Genomic DNA, 22,018 nt, shown 5'->3' on the forward strand with positions numbered 1-22,018 from the left:
ACAGGTAGTCATTTGAAAAGGCGGTTGGAGAGCAAAAGCAAAGAGCGTTAAGAGTTCAATTAACAGGAAATAGAAACCCAGTCAAATGACTGCATTATGCTAACAAAATCATGTATTCAAATTAATTGTTAACTTGGTATGCCCTAATTGTTCTGTTTTATCTTGTCTTCCAGCTGAGTATGGTCTTGGTTCCATTCACTGCTGTTAAGTATCATTCCATATTTGGGAGATAGAGGAGAAGAAAACCTATTGCATTTTGCTCTTGAAGAGAAGCACAAGGACTTCCCGCTGCTTATGGCACCATGAGCTATGCAGATAGGACTTTTTGAAAGTGGTTTATTATTTAAAGGACCCTGATGTAAACCCCTTTCCCACCCATTTGCTGAGATCTTTTTCTTGTCCCATGTGAAATGATACACTATCCAACCATAAACCTACTTACAGAATGAAGTTGTAATTTCTCTCCCAAGTTTGCTCAGGTACACCTTACATCCCATTGTCCATTCCTATAAGTGGCCAAAGACTGAGTAAATGGGCTGTTGTCTCACATGCTTGCATGCTCACCCACTTTCTCTCTCTCTCTCTCTCTCTCTCTCTCTCTCTCACACACACACACACACACACACACACACACACACACACACATATACATGAATAATTAATTTTTGATGGCAGAGACAGTATGTTATTCACCACTGTAACCTCAATTCTAGTATGATGCTTAGCATATGACAGGTTTTCCATAAATAACTGTTCAATGAATTAATAAATACTTATCTTTAAATACATTGTTACTTGCATCACCAAAAGCTAGACTGGGATTCAACCACTTGAGGCTCAGTTTTTGCTCTTAAAACAGTATTAATTTATTACATGGTTAAACATTGCCATTGATTTAAACTAAAGCATGTCAGGGGTGTCTGGGTGGGTCAGTTGGTTAAGCATCCAACTTCGGCTCAGGTCATGATCTTATGGTACATGGGTTCGTGGGTTCAAGCCCCACATCTGGCTCTGTGCTGACAGCTGGGAGCCTGAACCTGCAGCCTGCTTCGGATTCTGTCTCCCTCTCTTTCTGCCCCACCCTTGCTTGTGCTCTCTCTCTCAAAAATGCATATACGTTAAAAAAATTAAAATAAAATAAAATAAACTTAAGCATGTCTGAGGAAAGATAATTTTTACCTTATCATCATGACCTAACAACATTCTAAGGATTATAGTTATTTATAGCATACTTGCTGTATTTACTAACCATGCACTGTGATTGTTTAACACAATTAATGATTTGATTGAATATTTTTAACAGCTTTATTGAGCTATAATTCAAATAACATGTAACTTACTCATTTAAAATGATCTTTAGGTGTGCCTGGGTAGCTCAGTTGGTTAAGCGTCCGACGTCAGCTCAGGTCATGATCTCACAGTTCATGGGGTTGAGCACCGCATTGGGCTCTGTGCTGACAGCTCAGAGCCTGGAGCCTGCTTCACATTCTGTATCCCTCTCTCTCTGCCCCTCCACCACTTGTGCACTGTCTCTGTCTCAAAAATAAATAAACTTTTAAAAATTAAAATAAATGAATAAATGAATGAATGAATGAATGAAGTGATCTTTAGTTCTTAGGTTCACAGAATTGTGCAACCATCACCACAATCAATTTTACATTTTTATCACTCCAAAGCAACTCCAAACCTCTGTTCCCACTAGCAGTCACTCTTCATTCTCTTTTTCTAACTTTTTGAATCCTGTTTTATTGTCTGTAATGTGCAAATAATAATAATACATATCTCATAGACTGTGAGGATTAATGATAATATATGAAACACTTTACATGGTACCTGGAACACAGTAAATGCCCAGTTAATCTTGACTATGTGTCTTAGTCCATTTGGTCTGCTACAACAAAATTCCACAGACTGGGTAGCTTATAAACAACAGAAATTTATTTCCCACAATTCTGGAACTTGGAAGTCCAAGATCAGGGTGCCAGCATGGTTGGGCTCTGGTGAAGGCCCTCCTCTAAGTTGCAGACTGCTGACTTCTCACATGGTGAAAGGAGCAAGGGAGTGCTCTTGGGCCTCTTTTATAAGGGCATTAATCCCATTCATGAAAGCTCCACTCTCATGACCCAATCATCATCTCCCAAAGATCTCACCTTGTAATAGTATTACATTGGGTATTATTATTTCAACATGAATTTTGAGGGAACACATTCAGACCATAGCACTATTTTTCTTATATAGCACTTAACACTTAATTGCTCAAAAATATAGTTATTTTGATTTTTAAAAAATTATTAGAGGGGCTCACTCAGTTAAGCAATGGACTCTTGATTTCAGCTCAGGTCATGATCTCACTTGTTAGATCAAGCCCCCTGTTGGGCTCCTTGCTGACAGCATGGAGCCGGCTTGGGATTCTCTCTCTGCCCCCACCTCTCTCTGCCCCTTCCCATCTCACATGCTCACATACTCACACATGTGCACTCACACTCTCAAAATAAATAAACTTTACAAAATAAAATTAAGTATTAGATCCCTAAGTTTCCCTAAGCGTGCTTCCCCATCTCTTTGGAACTTATTGACTTTATAATCTTATATCCTTCAAATTTTCTGTGCCTTCCTTAAGGACAATGAATCAGCCTGATAAAAACCTTGCGTTCATGTATTAATGAAAAGGTCCAAAAGAAACGGCTGGTCAACCAGTTACCATTCTTGCTTCCCATGTAACTGAGTTACACATTAACAATGACATTCAGGATTTAATAACTCTTATCCCCTACAGTCTAATCTCCACACACAGAGTAATTCCTTTAAAATGTAAGTCAGATCATCTCACTCAATTGAGATCTTGCTCAAATTTTTCTGTAACATCCCATCCAACCCAGAGTAAAAACTGAAAGCATTACAATGGCTCTACAAAAATTGTTAAGACTTGTGAAGCCCTATGTGATTTGGTACTTGGCTACTCTTTGACCTCATCTCTGACCATCATGCTTTGTCTTGGGCTTTCCTTGGATCTGCCAGTTACACTTCCTCCCCAGGATCTTTGCATCTGCTGATTTTTTCTATCCACAGATCTCTTCTCACAGATTTCCACCTGGCTTCCTTCCTCAACTCCTTCACTATCTTTGCTCAAATGAGGCTCGCCATCGCCATCGCCATCGCCATCCTATAAAAAATAGCAAAATCCTCCCTCCTCTTATCTTGCTTTATTTTTCTCCTTAGCGCTTATAACCACCTGACACATTGTATATATACTTGTTTGTTTCTTCCTTTAGAATGTAAGTTCCAGGAGGACAGAAATTTTCATGTCTTTTTCCCCTGCTGTATCTGATCCTAATAATAGTCCTAGGTACATTTGGTATTCATTAAATACATTGTAAATGAAGGGACTTCAAAACTGTCATCTATAAGCAAGGAACTTTAGTAGTAAGTAGAGAAAAGAGCAGAACCAAAGTAGTTCTGCTGGAGGACTGCTTTCAGACAGATGGAATCCTACCTTGGTTGATCAAGGGATGCATTTTAACATAAGCTGCCACACATCTAGACACAGTCAGGTCCTTTTAAATTGCAGAATTTCATGAAATGTTACAGCTAGTTCTAAAGTGGGTAGACAGAGACAGAAATAAAGATACAGAAAGGTTGAAAGTTATCTGATTTCCTGCCTCAACACTCCTTCCCTCCCCCACAACAAATATGCTGTGTATTAGGATGGGTTTGACTATCTTTTTGTTATTCAAAATTGAATCTAATGCTAGTTTATAGTCTCCAAAGACAGTTTTCCAGATAATGAATTTTGAAGATCTTAGATCATGCTTTTGACAATCATGGTTAACTTTGCAGTTGGAGTGGATAGCAGGCACAATTGTGGATTAAGCAATTCCCAGAGTGCATCTCTAGGTGGATTCTGAGGAGTGACGCAAAAGCATGCTTACAACTAGTTAGCATGAAGATAGAACTACGTTTCCCAGAGTGCATCTCTAGGTGGATTCTGGGGAGTGAGGCAAAATCATGTTTACAATTACAGCTAGCATGAAAACAGAACTACATTTCCCAGAGTGCATCTCTAGGGGATTCTGGGAAGTGTGGCAGAGGCAGCCATGGTCCCTGTGGGGAAGGGAAGCCCTACTTCCCAGGAACATTAGAAGTTTCCTGGTTTCTGCTGATTCTTGAGGCCTAGGAAGGTGCCCTCCCCCAACAGAATTCAGAGTGAGTACAGTAGAACAGAAAACTGTTGAGATTCCAAGTGCAGGAGGGATTTTATGGGGAGACATAATCAAAACTTGAAAAAAGCTCTCGGTCACAGCATTTTGTAATTTTAGCTTAGTCTCCCTTACTTCTTGAAGAAACCAGGGAATGACCACAGTTTTACCTGGTAACTGAAGCTAATATTTTTCTGATACTTTCTTGGAGAGTCATTTAAAAATGGAATTTGCTAACTTCTTTGCATTGTGCCTGGATTATATTTGAATTAAGGGAGGAAACAATGTTTAAAAAGCAAACCATAAAGCTACTTAGTGAGACCTTGAAATCTGTATCCTCAGTTTTGCATTTTTCCTCATTCCATTGAGGTCCACAGTAATGAATAGACAGACTGTCTGAAAAGGGCTCTCTCAAACACTACCAAACTTCCTTGTAGATGTACCACAGAGATTCGAGATGGGCTTTTTCTTCATGTTGTAGTGCTTTATAAAGTAATCTTTCTTCAGTTAAGATGAACAGGATGAGAAATGTGGGAATTATTTATTACAGGAGGTTGGGAGAAATTGTTAATCTTAACAGTCTTACCTCCTCATTGAATAGTTTTTGGTAAAAAATAATATTCTTTCATCTGTATTAGTCTTTGTACTTTTTAAAAACATGAATGTTAAAAATGAATGTTAAAAAGTGCTTTCCCATGTATTTTGCATCAAAACATGGGTTTTGGAGCCATGTAGCCCTGGGTTTGAAATTACCGCTTTCTAAACTGTGATTTCAGATTGGTTAAACCTTTATCTTCCTCACTTGTAAAATAGGATAAATTCATTCATTCATTCATTCATTCATTCACATGTATTGTGTTTTACACTGTGGTAGGACAGTGCTAGATGCTATAGATAGGGAAAGATACAATCCCAACCCTTAAGGATTTTGCAGTCTAACGGACCTGAGAATTAGTATGTGAAAACTTGATGGTTGTAATACACTTTAGATCCATTTTCTCTCCTTCCTTCCCTTGTGAGAAGTGTGACAGACACCAAGCTTGGACAAGCTAGGTAACAGCCCCAGGTCACAAATTCAGTTAGTTGGGTGCCTGGAATAAAAGTCCAGATCTCTTCAATGCTGACTTCCCTGTTCCTTCCTCAGTCTGGAGATACGCACAGGCACTGTAAACAAAATGAAAGGCAGGCCTCAGTTTATCATCTAAGGCAAAATAACAGTGCTATTATTTTCTTCCAAAACTCATTTAGTGAATAGTGAGCTTTTATCCCTAGCTTGCCATCAGGAATAAAATATGATAGTAATTGCCAATTCAAAGAAAAACAGCTATTCTCTTTGTAATGTGGCATTTGAGTGGCTGGATGTGAGGATCGTAGCAGGTTTACCAGTTGTTTTCCACCGTGTTTACTAAAGGTGAGCCCTTGAGCCAACACACATTGAATAAAACATCATACCTTAAGATCCCTAAAAGAGTGAACAAATCACAAACCATTTAGAAAAAAAAGCAACAAAGTTTCCCTGCATTAGATTTCTAAATAGTATGGAGCTATGAGAAATTACATTTTCATCCTAAAAGTAATTCATATATCCTCCTTATGGTTAAAAGAACCTCTTTTTTTCTACAGAGGTTCAGTCTTAATGACTGAGCCCACAGAGAAGAGCAGTACATATAGCAGTTGGTTCCTATAGTGTGTTCCTGTGATCACATTATGGAAAATGCTATCAATGTACTATAAATATTCTAAAAACTAGAATGGTTGAAATGCTAGTGTAAAACCACAGTAAATAAATGAGCATGGGACATCAAACAATTTGAAAAGGGAAACCGGAACTATTAAATCTCAAAACACTCCCAAACTCTATAGTTAATCAAAGAGATATAACATGAAAGTCCCCCCACCCTCGCTTTTTTTTTTTTTTAAAGTAAATACTACTGAATCTTGTAAGTGTGGCAATGTGTAGAAAGAGCCATAGGATTTTAAACTAAATTTTGTCCCAGTAATTCTACTTTGGGAAACTTAAAAGAAGTAACCTGAAAATATGCACGCAAGTATTTAGTGGTATCTTATTTCTGGTAATTTAAAATAAAAAATCAGGGCAATGTTTAGCAAAATAAGGATGAGTCTACCTGAATGTAGTATTATGTAGTTGAAAAATTATATAGCTTATACAAAAACATAGAAAATTCCTTATGACATGTTTTATGAAGGCAAGTAGAAAACATGTCCTCAGATTACAAATATGTAGACATTATATGTGTAAAAAGATTAGAAAATGCATATTAAATTATGTTATATTTATGTGGTGATACTATGGATGCTCTCACAAGTCTGTTTTCTAGATGTCCTATAATGTAGTTATGTTAACTTTATAATTTAAATGAGCTATTTAAAAGAGAAATAGAGCTGATTTTTAAGGAAATCATTTTTTCTTCTTTGACTTTTAAATAATCTCTTACTGCTCTCTATACTGCTTTTATATAAGACATGTATAAAAAATATACAAGGGACCGTTAAGAAAAGGAATTAGACTTAATCTTTATCTATTAGATTTATGGCTTCACCAATGAAGGTACAATTCTCAGTTAAAATAAGTCTGGTTTTCCTCTTGATTGTTAGTATGTTTTCAAACCTACATTAAGAAATTGACTATGTTTTTTACAAGCTCTGTGACCATCATCCCGTGAGTCAGCTGACCACAATAATCTACAACTAGCTAAAGTTAATTTAGTAACAAAAACTAGGCAAAACATCAGGAAGCCAGTGGGCCACACAGATTAGTTGGTATAGCTACAACCAAACAGCTCTTGGCTCTCAGGATTCAAGGAATTCACCAGAGGAAATCCTTTTGGTTCCCAGGGAATGTGGTGAGGTACTCCTAAGAACACTGGCTTGGAACTAGCCTCAGTATGCAGTGAGTCTCAGGAACAACTACTTATTACCTTTATTTTATTGTAAAGGAGTATGTACAAATGGTTAGAATTTTTTTTTTTTAAGTACAGCAGTGTATAAGTAAATGTCAAAATTATAAGTACCCTTTTCAGTCCTTCTCTCCATCCCATTCTTCCAAATTAGTCACCTGTTAGCAATAGCGATTTGGTATGTTCACTTCTAGTCACCTTAAGATATGTTTACTGGTATGTATATGTCCTTTTCTTTATAAATTAGATCATGGTAAACCAACCAAATATTATCTGCTTTTTTTACTTAATCATATGTTCTGAATATCTTTCCCTGTTACTATATATGTACATTTTCACTGTTATTTTCTATTTATTTTTAAGAGCTGTATATTATTCCCTTTTAGCACACTTTTCAGTTAACATTCCAGTACATATCCTTTCCTTCTTAGGATAAATTTCTAGAAGTAAAAATTGCTAGGTAAAAGGGATGTTTATTTAGCATTTTGATAGATATTCCCAAATTGCCCCCCCCCCCCAAAATATTTACATTCTCAGAGTTTGTACATGAGACATACATATATGTATGACATGTACATATATGAGAAATGTAAATACATTTCTTCTAGCATATCACACAAGTCTTTGGGTTATTAAAATAGGGATTATGTTTTTAATACTCTCCCAGAATGCTTTGTAACCCATATATCACATGTTGTTTTCTGGGAAAGCTGTGTTTGTTTTCTCTCTCCTGCTAGAGTCCCTTGACAGCAGGTTTTTCATCTGGTACATTTCTGTGTTCCTTAAAGGATCTTGCCTAAAGTCAGCTTTCAATAAACACTCTTTGTTGAATGTCGTTTGCTAAATATATTTTACCCTTGGCTAGGACATAGATTTAGCCAAAACTGTCCAAGGATTAGTCATCAGTGATTCACAATTATGCAACCAAGAAGTAAGCCTAAACTCAGCGATTTGTTTAGTGTTAAAGCTTGCTTCCCTTGGGCACAGTTAAAAGGGTGGTTGGTTATTTAACTGTACTGATTTTCTCGTTTCAGTGGAACTCCTTGACTTTTATTGCCAATGTGAAATGTACTTTTCATGGGGAATAAAATACTTACTGATAAACAATTTAAAAGGAATCACCTTCTGCAGAATGGATTCATAAGATACAGAATTTTTTTTTCTCTCACAGTGAGATTCAAAAAATAGAAAATGTCTTGAATTCATGTAGATTTGCATAGCTGCCTTTTGAAATATTTTCCTAATGGCCATGATTTTATATTTTTCTTATCTATAGGATTCCTCTTACTTCATTCTTGGAGGGACTGGTTTTCATATATCCTGAGAAACTTTAGCTCCATTACTCTGGAGACACTCCCAGGCTTACCTGTGTATTAGAGTAATGCTAGCTGCTGTAACAAACTTCAAAAATTCAGTAGCTTAATATGGTAGAAGTTTATTTCTCCCTCACAAATAGTCCAGAGTGGTGTGGTGGAGGGGGGTTTGTGGTTGGCAGGTGGCTTTTCTCTGTGTTGTGATTCAAGGATACAGCTTCTCCGTCTAATGACTGCCATTCTGGAGTCTTCTAAGTAGGAAGAAAGAGGATGGAGAAGGCATACCCACGTCTTAACTGCTTCAGCCTAGAAAAGATATACATCACTTCCACTCACATTCCATGTTAAGACCTACTTTTGGCCCTGCTTAGATACAGGAGAGGAGAGAAACATAGATCTTGGCCTAGCAACTATGTTCTAACAACAAATCCGCAATCTGGAAGGAGGAGCATATATTTTTTTATGGATAGTTAGTGGATTCTCACAATAACCTATTAGGTAGGCAGAACAGGTTTCAATTTTGTGGATTAGAAGAGGTACTGAAAAGTTGAAATCCCACAGCTAGTTAGTGGTAGAAATGCAATTTAGAAAAGCCAGATCATCTGACTCCTATTCAGTTTCTCTTTCCTTAATATTAAAAAGTAATCCTATCCTGGCTTAAAGTGTAACCCTCTTGGTGATTCATTACTTTAAATTGCATACTATGACTTTTTTTTTTTTTTTTAACTCCTCTTTTCTCTAAGGACCTGACAATGTCCCTGTATTGTGGAATTGCTTGCAGGAGAAAATCTTTTTGGTCCTATAGGCTGCTGTCAACTTATGTCACTAAGAGCCGGTGAGTTGTGACCAACCTGAGCTCTGATTATTCTTTTTGGCCCATTACATTATAAAATATAAATATCTCAAAATCCTATATTGAGAATTAAGGATGCATGATTAAGATTTACATATGGGGTTCCTGGGTGGCTCAGTTGGCTAAGCGTCCCAGTCTTGATTTTGGCTCAGGTCATGATCTCACAGTTGGTAAGATTGAGAGGCTTTGGGTTCTGTGTTGACAGCACAGAGCCTGCTTGGGATTCTCTCTGTCCCTCTCGTGCACACGTGTTCTCTCTCTCTCTCTCAAAATAAATAAACAAACAAATAAAAAGATTTACATATAAGGATGTTCATTGCAAATTATTTATAATTGGAAACATTCTAAATAAACTAAATTTCCAATAATATCTAAAATATCTGACATACTTAAATATTTAGTTCTATTAAGATAAGAACTTTGTCTTTCCTGCTATGGTACCCCTAGTGCATAAAACAATACCTGGTACAGAGTAGGCACTGAAGGATTGCTGAATGGATGAATGAACAGTAAGGGACAAATTAATTGAATTATGGTATGCCCATATGATAGAATGAAAAACTATACTGAGTGATAGTTCATGAAGTTTCCTGAAAATAAGGTGATAACTCTAATCCCCTCACCCCCTAAGAAAGAACTAAACTACCAGTGAAAGATAGACCAGGAAAAAAAAAAACAAAAAAAAAAAAAAACAAACCTATACCAGTATAGGTAGATGGTAAAGGACTTTTTTTGTCACGGCTTGGGCAAATTTGAAATCCATGAATCTGAAATCACTATCCTGCTCTCATAGTTTTGGGGTTTAAATTTGCACCATCTGTGTGGTATGGATCCCAAACCCAACCTAAAAAAAGAATGTAAGTAGTAGTCCTAGACTTATAATACCCCTGGGCACCTTGCAAAAGCAAATATAAAATTCCTCTGAAGAGATACAGTCCTAACCAAGGCTTCCTACATAAAAAGCTCTGTCAGACAGGAATGCCCAGTCCAAAATTTAAAGACCCCTAAGCATACAGTCTGACATAAGCAGGAGAAAACAAAATTGCAGCCCTTATTTTAGATACTGTTGGGCATTTAGGTTATTTGCAGTTCTCAGGCTGAGACTTTGAGAACAATAATTGAATTATTGAACAATTATTGAATAGTCTAAAAAATGACTGCGTTAAAGTGACTTAAAAATGAGTAAAAAATCCTGAATGAAATTCTTTCAATAAGGAACATGGTGTGAAAAAATGTTAAAGAAAAAAAGGCTACAAATTAGTAGGTATGGTTCTGAATACACCTACATTCATATAGATACACAATAAATAGTTCGAAGAATTCCCAGGTGTAAAGAGCGATCATCTCTGAATGGTGAGATTCTTGATGATTTCCCTTTTTTGAACAAATTGTTAACTATATTTACTGATTTTTACTGATGACTTTTTATTTTTATAAATAGGAAAAAAAAACAGTTTAAGTCTGATAACCTTAGTGTTGTTCCCATGCTATTATAACTAAGGGAGGAAAATGAATTTTTAAAATTAGTGTTCCTGATCAAGAAGAAAAATGTAAGGATCTTTTTGGATCTCAGTTCCAGTTCCAGTGAGGCCTCGAGTTTAAGAACTTAACCTGGGTGTTTTTGTAGGTGTTTTGTTTTATAGGGTCATTAGGGCAAAGCACAGGTTGTACCACTCTTACTGTTCTCTTAGGAAGGCAGCAGTGTTTGTTTTATTGTTTATATTTGGTAACTTCTGAGTGGCACATGTCTCTCCTTTGACATGCATTAAGTCTTTGCCCCAGGAAGCCGCAGTCACTTTCAAAAGGTTTAAAAATACCATGAGGATTAAGATCTCAGGTTTCTTTGGTCTTGTGTTTATAAAGAGCTCATTGTAACTCCCTTTATCATACAGTCAAAAATAGGTTCTGGGGTGCCTGGGTGGCTCAGTGGGTTGGGCATCAGACTTCCACCCAGGTCATGATCCCTTCGTTTCTGAGTTCGAGCCCCACGTTGGGCTCTGTGCTGACAGCTCAGAGCCTGGAGCCTGCATTGGATTCTGTGTGTACTCTCTCTGCCCCTCCCCTGCTCACACTCCCTCTCTCAAAAATAAATAAACATTTTTTAAAAATAAAAAAAAAAAAGTTTCCTAAAGAGACCACTGGGGCACATTTATCATTTTGCTTTGCAGTTCCATGTTGAGCTAACACTATTGATGTTACAAAAGCTCCCAGATCCTACAGAAAATAACCATAAACTGTGTTGCCCACTTAAGTGACAAAATCTGCCATAAGTCTGAGTCTCTTTGGGGGCTTTTAACAGCCAAGAATGGTTATCCCTAAGGCTCTAGAAGGAGAATCCCACATTCAGTACCCCTTGAGTCATGTGGACCCTGACCTGATTTCCAAGGCTCTTGACTTAGGTCATCTTTAATGAAGGTGCTTGGAAAGCCTAGAACTGGATCAAATACTATTTCTTTTAGAGAAACTAATGATAGGATGTTGTCTTTTCTGTATTTGTATTTTGGCTATTGAAAATGTTACACTTATTAAGTTAAGTGTAGGTCAAGCATGGGCATCACTTTCCCATTAGTGGTCTCTTCCATAGAAATAAGGAGCTAATGGTGTCCACGGGGATGGTGGGGTGGGTGGGGACTAGATGTTTGAAGCTACAATGGATTGAAGATAAAATCTGGTCTTTATCATCCCTAGACTGAATGAGAGTTACTTAAGTTATACTGTTTGCTCTTTGTCTGCAATAATAAAGTCTGCTCCCATCTCTAGGTATTCTGTGGTTGATGTTTTATCACTGTACTTGTTTTTCTTTCACTCCACTGCATGTAAATTCTTGCCTCACAGCGTAATATTGGCAAAGTACCTTGAGGTTCAATTCAGTAAATATTTATTACCCTTGAAGTTCAATTCAATAAATATTTATTGAATTGAGCCATTCAATATGCTAATTGCTGGAGATACAGAACTAAGGCTGACCCTGTCCTGAAGGAGATCATAGTTTTTCAGGGGAGACAGACAAATTAACAAATGGTATAACAGAAGTGCAACCACAGAAGTATGGACAAATGTGTATAGTAGCACAAAGGAAGGAATGAAATGATTGCCTGCAGCCAACTGAAACACTTTTCAGAGCAATTTAGGATATAATATAAATAAAAGGAAATAACTATGGTAGGAGAGGGATACAGGGACAGAGTTCTAAAAGGTGAATGTTGTATAAGTAGGTGTGGTTTTGTAATGCTTTGATTATTTCCAAAATACAGGTATTTATTTGAACTGAAGGAAGATGATGATGCATGTAAAAAAGCCCAGCAGACAGGAGCATTTTACCTCTTTCATAGCCTGGCTCCTTTGCTTCAGAAATCAGAACATCAATACCAGGCCCCCCAGCATAGCCTACTAGGTAAGCCCAAAGAGGACCTGTAGAATAGACCAGCCTGTGGCCATTAAGCAGAATTCCATCCATATCACATCCCTGAGAAAGGATCTTTTGACCTGAGAGTCCAGATTTTTCAAACTGTTTCTGCCAGTTAGTAGTGTACAAACCTGAGTTGTCCAGATATTATATGGTGATGGTGTGAACCAGTACTGCCTTAAACGAGGGGTTAGCGAGACTGCTGTCCAAATTGGAACCCACCGCTTGTTTTGTAATGTAAATATTTATTGGAACACAGTCACGCTCATTCATTTACATGTTGTCTGTGGCTGTTTTGGCACTACAATGGCAGAGCAGTTGTGACAGGGACCACATGGCTCGCAAAGCCTAAAATATTTTGCCAAACCCTGCCTTAGGCCAGTGATTTCCAGCCTCCATGGAGTTGCACACTGTTCTACTGTTTAAGATCTGCGTCAGGACTTCATTTCTTCTAGAAGGGTCAAAATAAGGGGTGCCTCAGTGGCTCAGTCAGTTAACTGTTCAACTCTTGCTTTTGGCTCAGGTCATGATCTCACAGTTCGTGAGTTCAAGCCCCACATTGGGCTCTGTGCTGACAGTGCAGAACCTGCTTAGGATTGTCTGTTTCTCTCTGTTTCTGCCCCTCCTTGACTCTTCTCTGTCAAAATAAATATTTTATTTTTAAAAAAAGTTTTTTTTTTAACGTTTATTTATTTTTTGGGACACAGAGAGACAGAGCATGAACGGGGGAGGGGCAGAGAGAGAGGGAGACACAGAATCAGAAGCAGGCTCCAGGCTCTGAGCCATCAGCCCAGAGCCTGATGCAGCGCTAGAACTCACCGACCGCGAGATCGTGACCTGACCTGAAGTTGGAAGCTTAACTGACTGAGCCACCCAAGCGCCCCACAAAATAAATAAATTTTAAAAAATTTTAGAAGGGTCTACAGCCATACCACCCTGAATGTGCCCGATCTCGTCTAAAATATTTTAGAAGGGTCAAAATGAAAAGTGATTTAAAATTAGTTTGTTTTGAGAACTCTTTTAGGGTATATGACTAGGCATACCTAAGCCATTGGGATTTTGCATTCAAGGTACTCTCAGTTTTACATGATATCACTATATACTGACTTCTAAATACAAACAAAGCCAGTGAATTTCCTCCATGGGTCAGATATTGGAGTATTTGGATAGTTTCTAGCAGTGCGGAAGAGTATAAGGATGCCATAAGAAGGCAATGTTATGTTGTATTATGAACAAATAAATATAAGTCCTTCATGCAGAGGAGGACAGGTTTTCTCTCTAGGCATCATTTGTCTTATACAGACTGGGATCTCAGATGAATCGTCTACCCTAGTCCATACAAGCAGCATAATCTGGAGACTAAATCATATTTAACTGATTTGTTCTCTTCCATTTTAAGCATGACACATTTTTTTTCCCCAGTGTCATACTACATTAACTATTGTGTATTTTTTTAACTAGGGGATATGCTCCTTTCATGATACATTCATGAGAGTCCAGTGTTACACAGTAAGAATTCCTTCTTTAGTCTAAACACTTTAGGTGGCTGATGAGAAGGTGGAGGCCTAGAGAGGTTAAGTGATTAGACCAAGATGACATTGCTAATTAGCTGCAGGGCAGTGACTAGAAGCAGGTATATCTACTTCAAACTGAAGTAGAGGATTTCCTATGAGTCTAATATGGCTGTGGTGATTTAATTAAAACCTTTGTTTTTCTCCCTTCTCCCTTTCTGTTTCTTAGAGTTGGAAAGGCTCCTAGCTAAGTTTGGACAGGACACACAAAGAATAGAAGATTCTGTGCTGATTGGATGCTCTGAACAGCATGAAGCATGGTTTGCTCTGGATCTAGGTCTAAATAGCTCCTCTTCCATAAATGGTATAGAACATTCTTCCTAATGGGCACTTCCCAGTGGTGCTCAGACTTTGGGGTTTCAACATAATAGCAAAATTTCAAAGAAAATTTTGAGAACACCAAAAGGTTATTAACTTTGTATTTTTTTTAAGTTAGGATATAAAAAATCCTACCATCTACTATCATTATCATTTAAAGAAAGTAAAGAACATTTTAATACCTTCTCAGGTGGTAGGTACACCGATGTTTATTGTATTATTCTCAGTACCTTGATACATTTTATATTTCTTAACTATTTCATAAGCAATGTTTTAAAATTAATGACATTGTTCTTATCTCAAGTGGGAAGAAATGTTACCACGCAGTAGCTCAGGGTCTTCAGACCTACATTTGGGAACCAGGTTGGTATAGGTTCATGGCTCCTATTAGGCTTTCCTTCTCTCTTTCAGGGTCTAGGTGTAAATGTAATGATGCTGGAATGAGGTGCAGATAGAAGCCTAGACATTCCATTTTACCTCTTTTTCAGGGATAGCATGTGGCTAGTGCAAGTATTTTACTCTGAAGAGGATCTTGAGAAATACTATGCTCTAATTTTTCTCAAATTTGCATGAACATAAGAATCACCTAATGCTGATAAAAAATACAGATTTCTGGCCCTCACTCCCTTGCTGTTCAGAATCTCCAGGTAGAGACTTGAGAACCTATACATTTTTTATTTTCCCTAGTTAAGTCTTATTAGGTGAGTTTGGGAAACACTGTTCTAACAGGTATCCTTGAGAGGGGCCCCAAGGCAAAGTTTGGCATTTGTTTCATTTCATTCTCATTTCTCCTTTTCTAGCTTCCTTACAGAAACCAGAAATGGAGACAGAGCTCAAGGGGTCTTTCATGGAGCTGAGGAAGGCTCTCTTTCAGCTGAATACAAAGGATGCCTCCTTGCTGTCCACGGTAGATTCTGACTTCTCAGTTCTGTAGGAAATTTAGTCAAGCAGTGTTGATGGGTGAATACATGCATGCATATGCAAGGCTAGAATGACATTTGATTTCCTCCTGTGCAGAGAGATCATAGTCCTTCCTACAAACCTTGGCTGGACAATGTGCTGTAGGAAGATTGCTTATTCTTCTTCTTTTGTTCTTACTTTTGGCGGGACCATTTTCTCCTATAGCAGTCCGATTATCAGCCTCATGATATTTTTAATGACCCACAGCATAATATATACATCATCATGTTACTCCTATGAGAAATTACTTTGTATTGCTTTAATGACATCCTCACAGCTTTGGATTTCACTTGCTGAAGTACTTTTGGTTTTTCATTTAATTTTTTTTTCTGCAAATATATATTTTTTAATGTTTATTTTTTGAGAGAGAGAGAGAGTGAGCGGGGGGGGGGGGGGGGGGAGACAGAGAGAGAAGGGGACAGAGGATCCAAAGCGGGCCCTGCACTGACAGCAGCAAGCCTGTTGCGGGGCTTAAACTCATGAACTGTGAGATCATGACCTGAGCCAAAGTCCAACTTTCAACCAACTGAGCCACCCAGACACCCCTGCAAATATGTTTAATGCACTTAGATTACACAGAGGAAGAGGAGCAAGAAAGAAACAACATCTAGGTGAGTCGCCCAAAAATTCTTACAGATGTCCCAGGCTGGCTGCAGCCCCCAGGAACCGAGTCACTATTGACATTAGAAATTAATATAAAATTTTACGGAAGTCTGCTCATTGCAGCATTCAGGTACTTGTACAAAGGGAGGGCTCTCTCTACAGGGCTTGTAACAGGAACCCAGGTACCTCACCTGGCATGGAGAACCTAGAAGCCAGAGAGAAAAGACAACTGGATTAAAAAAAGAAAAAAAATACGGTCAAGAGAGTTCTCTACTGGTCTGCTCCATAGAGTACCAACCTTCAGGTTTTTTCTGTGCTCTCAACTCCAAGACTCAGTCCCAAGGCTCTTGTGTTTACTTTTAAAAATGCTCAAGCCCTTTAGACTCTTCCCCAAGGCTTCCTAGTCCCTTCCCTAAAGCCTTGCCTTTGGAACAGGAAGAGAAGGGCAAGAAATTGTTCATTTAATTTAAAAAGACACCTCTAAACATTTTTATTTGCAAACAAATTCCACTTTTATTGGGAGGAGTACATGTTGAGGTAATGTCTTATTTTAAGTTGGGTCATAAGTGCATGGGGCATTCATTACAATACTTTATATATTATATGTACTTTAAATAATTCATAATACATTTAAAATATACTTTCTTTTATTCATATTAGATGCTAGAGGAATATGTTCAGACAGTTTTCCTTGTTTTTAAAGTTTAAATGGTTGGGTGCCTGGGTGGCACAGTTAAGCATCTGACTTCAGCTCAGTTCATGATCTCATGGTTTGTGAGTTCGAGTCCTGCCTTTAGGTGAGCATGAGCCCCAGTTCCGGCGAGCTCAAGCCCCATATTGGGTGAGCCCCGCTTCTCTCTCCCTCTCTCTCTCTCTCTGCCCCTCGTGGGATTCTCTTTCTCCCTCTCTTTCTCTTGTTCTTCGCTTGCTTATACCCTCTCTCTCTCTCTCTCTCAAAAAAAAAAAAAAGAAAAAAAGAAACCAAACAAAAAAAGCAAGTTTAAACAGTTAATAACCATTTAAAGTAGGTGAGCTGGAGGTGCCTGGGTGGCTCAGTCGGTTAAGTGTCTGACTCCTGATTTTGGCTTAGGTCACGATCTCACAATTTGCGATTCGTAAGACTGAGCCCCAAGTGGGGCTCTGTGCTGACAGCGTGGAGCCTTCTTGGGATTCTCTCTCCCTCTCTGCCCTTCCCCTGCTCGCACTCTCTCTCTCTCTCAAAATAAATAAACATTACAAAAATAATAAAGTAGGTGAGCTGGAAATTTTCCCTTTGACTTGCTCTAAATACTAGGCCCAGGACTATTATAGGTGAGCTCCATATTCTCTCCAAATGAAACCAAGCCCATCTTTGTATTCCTAGGCTCAGGCTCTTCTCCGTTGGCATGATGGTCATCAGTTCTGTAGCAGAAGTGGGCAGCCCACCAAGAAGAATATGGCTGGCAGCAAGCGTGTATGCCCTTCCAATAAGATTATCTATTATCCACAGGTAAGCACTACTTTAAAAGGACAGTAATCCAAGAAGGCTATGCGCTACTCTGTCCTGGGGACAAAAGCCTGTACAATTCAAAGGCTCTCCTTAGTTATCCAATCCTTCATCCCATTAATAGGCTCCAAAGCCCTAATGTCGAAGTTTCTATCCCCTTTTCCTAGATGGCTCCTGTGGTGATCACTCTGGTGTCAGATGGGACTCGATGCCTGCTTGCCCGCCAGAGTTCCTTTCCCAAGGGAATGTATTCTGCCTTGGCAGGTTTTTGTGATATAGGTAAGGAGTTTAGGGCATATACAGATGATTGGAGGACACAAAAGCTTAATAATAGTAGGTATTTCTTTGCCTTGTTGCCACAGTGCTTGGAGTATTAAGCACCCTCTTCCCTATGATGTCAAGAAAACTGCCTTCTTTGGCACCTGTGTGGTTCAGTTGGCTGAGCACCTGACTCTTGATTTCAGCTCAGGTCATGGTCCTAAGGCCAATGAGATGTCAGGCTCTGTGCTGAGCATGGAGCCTGCTTAAGATTCTTTCTCTCTGGAGTGCCTGGGTGCTCAGTCAGTTCAGTGTCTAACTCTCAATTTCGGCTCAGGTCACAATTTCACCATTTGTGAAACTGAGCTCCGTGTCGGGCTCTGGATTGACAGTGCAGAGCCTGCTTGGGATTATTTCTCTCCCTCTCTCTCTGTGTCTCCCCTTCTCATGCTCTCTCTCTTCCTCTCTCTCAAAAATAAACAAATATTAAAAAAAAAACTTCCTTCTGGCGTTATAATTTTTCAGTATTAGGCAAATTTTCAAGTATACAGCATAGCTGAAAGAATTCTACAGTTAACACTTATCTATACACTTACCACCTAAATCCCATACTTTTTTTCTTCATTTACTTTATCACATATCTATCTATTCTATCCATCCATCAATCTGCTTTATTCTTTGATGCATAGTTTGCAGACATTAGTATACTTCTCCCTAAATATTTCAGCATGCATTGTATTAACTAGAATTCAGCATTTACAGGTTGTTTTTTCTCAGTCTTTTGGGGTAAAATTTGCAAATGGTGAAAGGTGGCATTACAATTTTATTAAGGCTGAGGTCAGCAGTAGCTTCTCCCACTGCTACTCTTATTTTGCATTACAACTAACCAAATGACTAGTGTAAGTATTGCAGTTCAGCCTCCAGCCCCAGACTTGATTCCCGCTGTTACTGAGACTCGGGATTTAGGGCTTTCCCAAGAATACTTCATTGAAACTTTGGAGCCAGTTTCCGCTCCTTTCACAAATGGGCATCTGTATCACCCTTCCCGCTGCAGGGCTGTCCTGAATTAATCTGAGTGCTTATAGGTGAAAGCCTGGAAGAGGCTGTCCGGAGAGAAGTTGCAGAAGAGGTGGGATTGGAGGTGGAAAGACTACAGTACTCTGCATCCCAGCACTGGCCCTTTCCTAATAGCTCACTCATGATTGCTTGTCATGCAACTGTGAAATCAGGGCAGACAGAGGTAAGTTCTGATGCTTCCCTTCTGCTGTTTATTTCCTTTGCTTCACTCAAGTTGGTTAGTAGGCATGTGTGTTATCCAGCACTGTCTACATTATACAAAGGATGTGTAACATATGATTTGGTCCCTTGAAGAATTTGCAATCTTATAAAGGAAACAATCTCCATGAAAATTCAGAGCACCAACATAATCACCATTTTTCCGTATTTGTATCTCAGTCATGAGACGGTTTTTTATCATCAGGACTTAACAGAGCATCTTGCACAGAGAAGGCACACAGTAAATATATCAATCAAACTGAATGATGGATTTCAGGATGGGTCTTACTGTTCAAGTCTGTTAGGATGTTGGGGACTAATTATATAAAATCCTAGGAACTTCTGGTAGAAAGGGATTTAGATGTTGCCTTACCCGGCCTCATCTTGCTTTTCGGTAGCATCCTTGACAGATGGCATTGTGGGCACAGGTTCCTACCTGTGTGTTTCAGTTTGCATAGAGTTCGTAATATCTCATCTGTCTCAGCTTCCTGTGGGGGGGAATTTGCGTTGCAAAGAAGATACTACGCTTGTGATTATCACTATCCTTTATCCCTTATCCTTTAAAGAAGAGTAATTTTATGTTTTTAAATAGAAAGTTATATAATCAATAGGGGCACAAAGAAAAACAAACATTATTTATATACTACACCTCACTGTTAACCACTCTTCAGTATTTCAGTATTTGTGCTTCCAGGATTTTTAAGATGAACTTTTTTCTTTTTCACTATTTACAAAAATATATTTAACTCTCACCTTTTAATTATGCCTCTCTTGCTTCTGTGCAATATCTAAAACTCCCAGCCTATAGATCCCGGGTATTGCTCAGTTCTGGAAACATTTTCTCACGTTTGGCTAGAGTATTCTAAATTTTATAGCTCCTAACCTTACATCCTGTTTTTCTTTATGTCTTTTAGATCCAGGTGAACTTGAGAGAACTAGAGGCAGCTGACTGGTTCAGTCATGATGAGGTGGCCACAGCCCTGAGGAGAAATAATCCATACACTCAGCAACAGAATGGGACATTCTGGTTGCCCCCCAAGTTAGCCATTGCCCACCAACTGATTAAGGAGTGGGTAGAAAAGCCAAACTGTTCTACCCTGCCTGCTTAACTCAGGTTGAGACATCTAGATCTTTTCTCAGTATCTTGGAGGGGCATAAGAGAGATCAGTTGATAAAGGGGAGGTGATAAAAGGCCATCTCCAGGACAACTTCATAATAAGGCAGAGTAGAAGGTAATCCTACAGTGGGCTGCCTCTAACAGCAGTGTTAAGGAAGTTCTTCTTCAAAGGCAATCAAAAATGCCAAACTGATATGATGACGATTGTCAAAATCAGAGGGAAAGTTGAAGCATTAGTTTGGATATAGGCCTTTGTTCAGCAATTTTCACTGAGGCCTTGGAAGCAAACGTCTCTTCAGCAGGTATCTTGTTAATGCTGGATTTATACTAACTGCCAAAATGTGCCTGATAGAATTTTATCTTACTATTGAAAGTATACAGCAAAACTCAACCCACTCCTGACTTTTAATCCTCACAGAATTAAGAAAAATAGCACAACCTGGTATTTAAATAAAAGCCATATTTAAGTCATCTGAAGGGTTGAGGAAAGTGGGAGCCAAGGTCTTCCTCAGGGTACTCTGTAATAAATCAGATGCAGTGATGTTTTGCTGAGGTAACTGCACCCCAGTGGGGTTTATGATAGTTAAGTCTTTTGCAGTTAACTTGCTCAACTTGTGACCCAAGGAAAAGATGATCACTTTGCCATGTCTGACTTCCTAAATGCACAACAGTCACTGCCATTTGCATACCCAGTTAAGTGTTGTAACTTCACTTCAGGGATTAGTGAGGATGAACCATTTCTTGAGCTTTATCAGATAAACTAATGTAGGATTTCTCATCATTCATGTGTCATTCTACACCTCATCATAGAAGAGAAGAATTTATCTGGAGGAAATAAAGTAAATTTCCACACCTTTGTTCAGATGCATTTTTCTGTCTTACGAAGTGAGGGAATTGTAGAAAGTGAGAATTTGGGACAGGGGATAGGGAGGGAGAAAAGCAATCTGTTAGTGTGATAAACATTTAAGTCCAGGTTCCAAATGTGGAAGAAATGAAGCGATGTGCAGAAGAAATACAGTTAGAGGTCTGTTTGAAAAGAGGAATGGCCGGGAAAGAGTTGTATCTTGGGATGATTTTAGGTACTAATTTATGATAAAAGACACAAGTGCCAGAGACCCTAACATTATTCACACATCAAAGTCTACAGGACTAAGCAAAAGAGATTCTAGAATTAGACAAGATGAAGCACTGAATTTCCCTCTGATCCCAAAAGGTCATTGCTTTCGCCATTGCCAGCAAATCATCAGTGCTTTGGGGAAATCAAAGTGCCTTCATCAGGAAACGTTGAGGGATAGTATGTGACGGGTCTTGATTGTCCTGTTAGGTTGGCAGCTTGCCCTGACCTGAACTGAACCCAGCATGTAGAAGGGAAAAGCACTCTCGAAAGAGAGGTCCTGAGATTTCTTCATATCTTGCGGTTAGAAGAAAACAGTTCAGGGTCCATGTGTATTACCATCTCCCAATGTTTTCGGTCTCTATGTGGGTGTGTTTGTGAGCACATGTGTACACATCCCCCAATCTGAAAATACTGACAGAAAGGGGAGTGTGCAGGATTCCTGGTTATGAGTTTCTCAAACTTACCATGGAGTAACTGTTTGCTTTTGGATTAATGTGTTGTTTTAGAAAAGAAAAGATGTGAGAGGCTAATAGAGGAGCTGCAACGTTGAACTTTGTTTCCTGGCAGTGAGTGGGGAGAGGGCTTTGCTTCTTAGAACTCCAAGGATATCTGAAAAGTGAGGCAAAA

General features: G+C 38.7%; 2 protein-coding genes across 10 annotated transcripts in view; one reads left to right on the forward strand and one right to left on the reverse strand.

The window, feature by feature from the left end:
* The window catches only part of ECD (ecdysoneless cell cycle regulator), a 53,778-nt gene that overhangs the window by 2,219 nt on the left and 29,541 nt on the right, over positions 1-22,018 (reverse strand). For 3 of the 6 annotated variants that reach the window (XM_019444508.2, XM_019444509.2, XM_019444510.2), the window contains exons 15-16: positions 1,341-5,360; positions 443-506 (exon numbers count right to left, since the gene is read on the reverse strand). In XM_019444508.2, coding sequence (XP_019300053.1) covers positions 5,311-5,360 — 50 coding nt within the window. In that variant the 3' untranslated portion in view covers positions 443-506; positions 1,341-5,310. Of the gene's footprint in view, positions 1-442; positions 507-1,340; positions 5,361-16,074; positions 16,344-19,127; positions 20,138-22,018 lie in introns of those variants that run through there. The other 3 variants (XM_053909536.1, XM_053909535.1, XM_019444505.2) reach the window with 3 other exon arrangements.
* Positions 4,092-21,131, forward strand: NUDT13 (nudix hydrolase 13). 4 transcript variants are annotated; one of them, XM_019444516.2, is made up of 9 exons: positions 4,092-4,203; positions 9,171-9,262; positions 12,535-12,674; positions 14,427-14,561; positions 15,376-15,482; positions 17,502-17,627; positions 17,792-17,903; positions 18,968-19,122; positions 20,072-21,131. In XM_019444516.2, the coding sequence occupies exons 2-9, from the start codon at positions 9,180-9,182 to the stop codon at positions 20,264-20,266; spliced, it is 1,053 nt and encodes a 350-aa protein (XP_019300061.1). In that variant the 5' UTR covers positions 4,092-4,203; positions 9,171-9,179; the 3' UTR covers positions 20,267-21,131. The 4 variants fall into 4 exon arrangements, with proteins under 4 accessions (XP_019300061.1, XP_019300062.1, XP_019300063.1 ...); XM_019444517.2 differs by lacking the exon at positions 4,092-4,203 and adding an exon at positions 6,945-7,060; XM_019444518.2 differs by lacking the exon at positions 4,092-4,203 and adding an exon at positions 6,967-7,065.

Source organism: Panthera pardus, unplaced genomic scaffold, assembly GCF_024362965.1.
Source record: "Panthera pardus isolate Hobbes unplaced genomic scaffold, ASM2436296v1 HiC_scaffold_22, whole genome shotgun sequence".
NCBI lineage: Eukaryota > Metazoa > Chordata > Mammalia > Carnivora > Felidae > Panthera > Panthera pardus.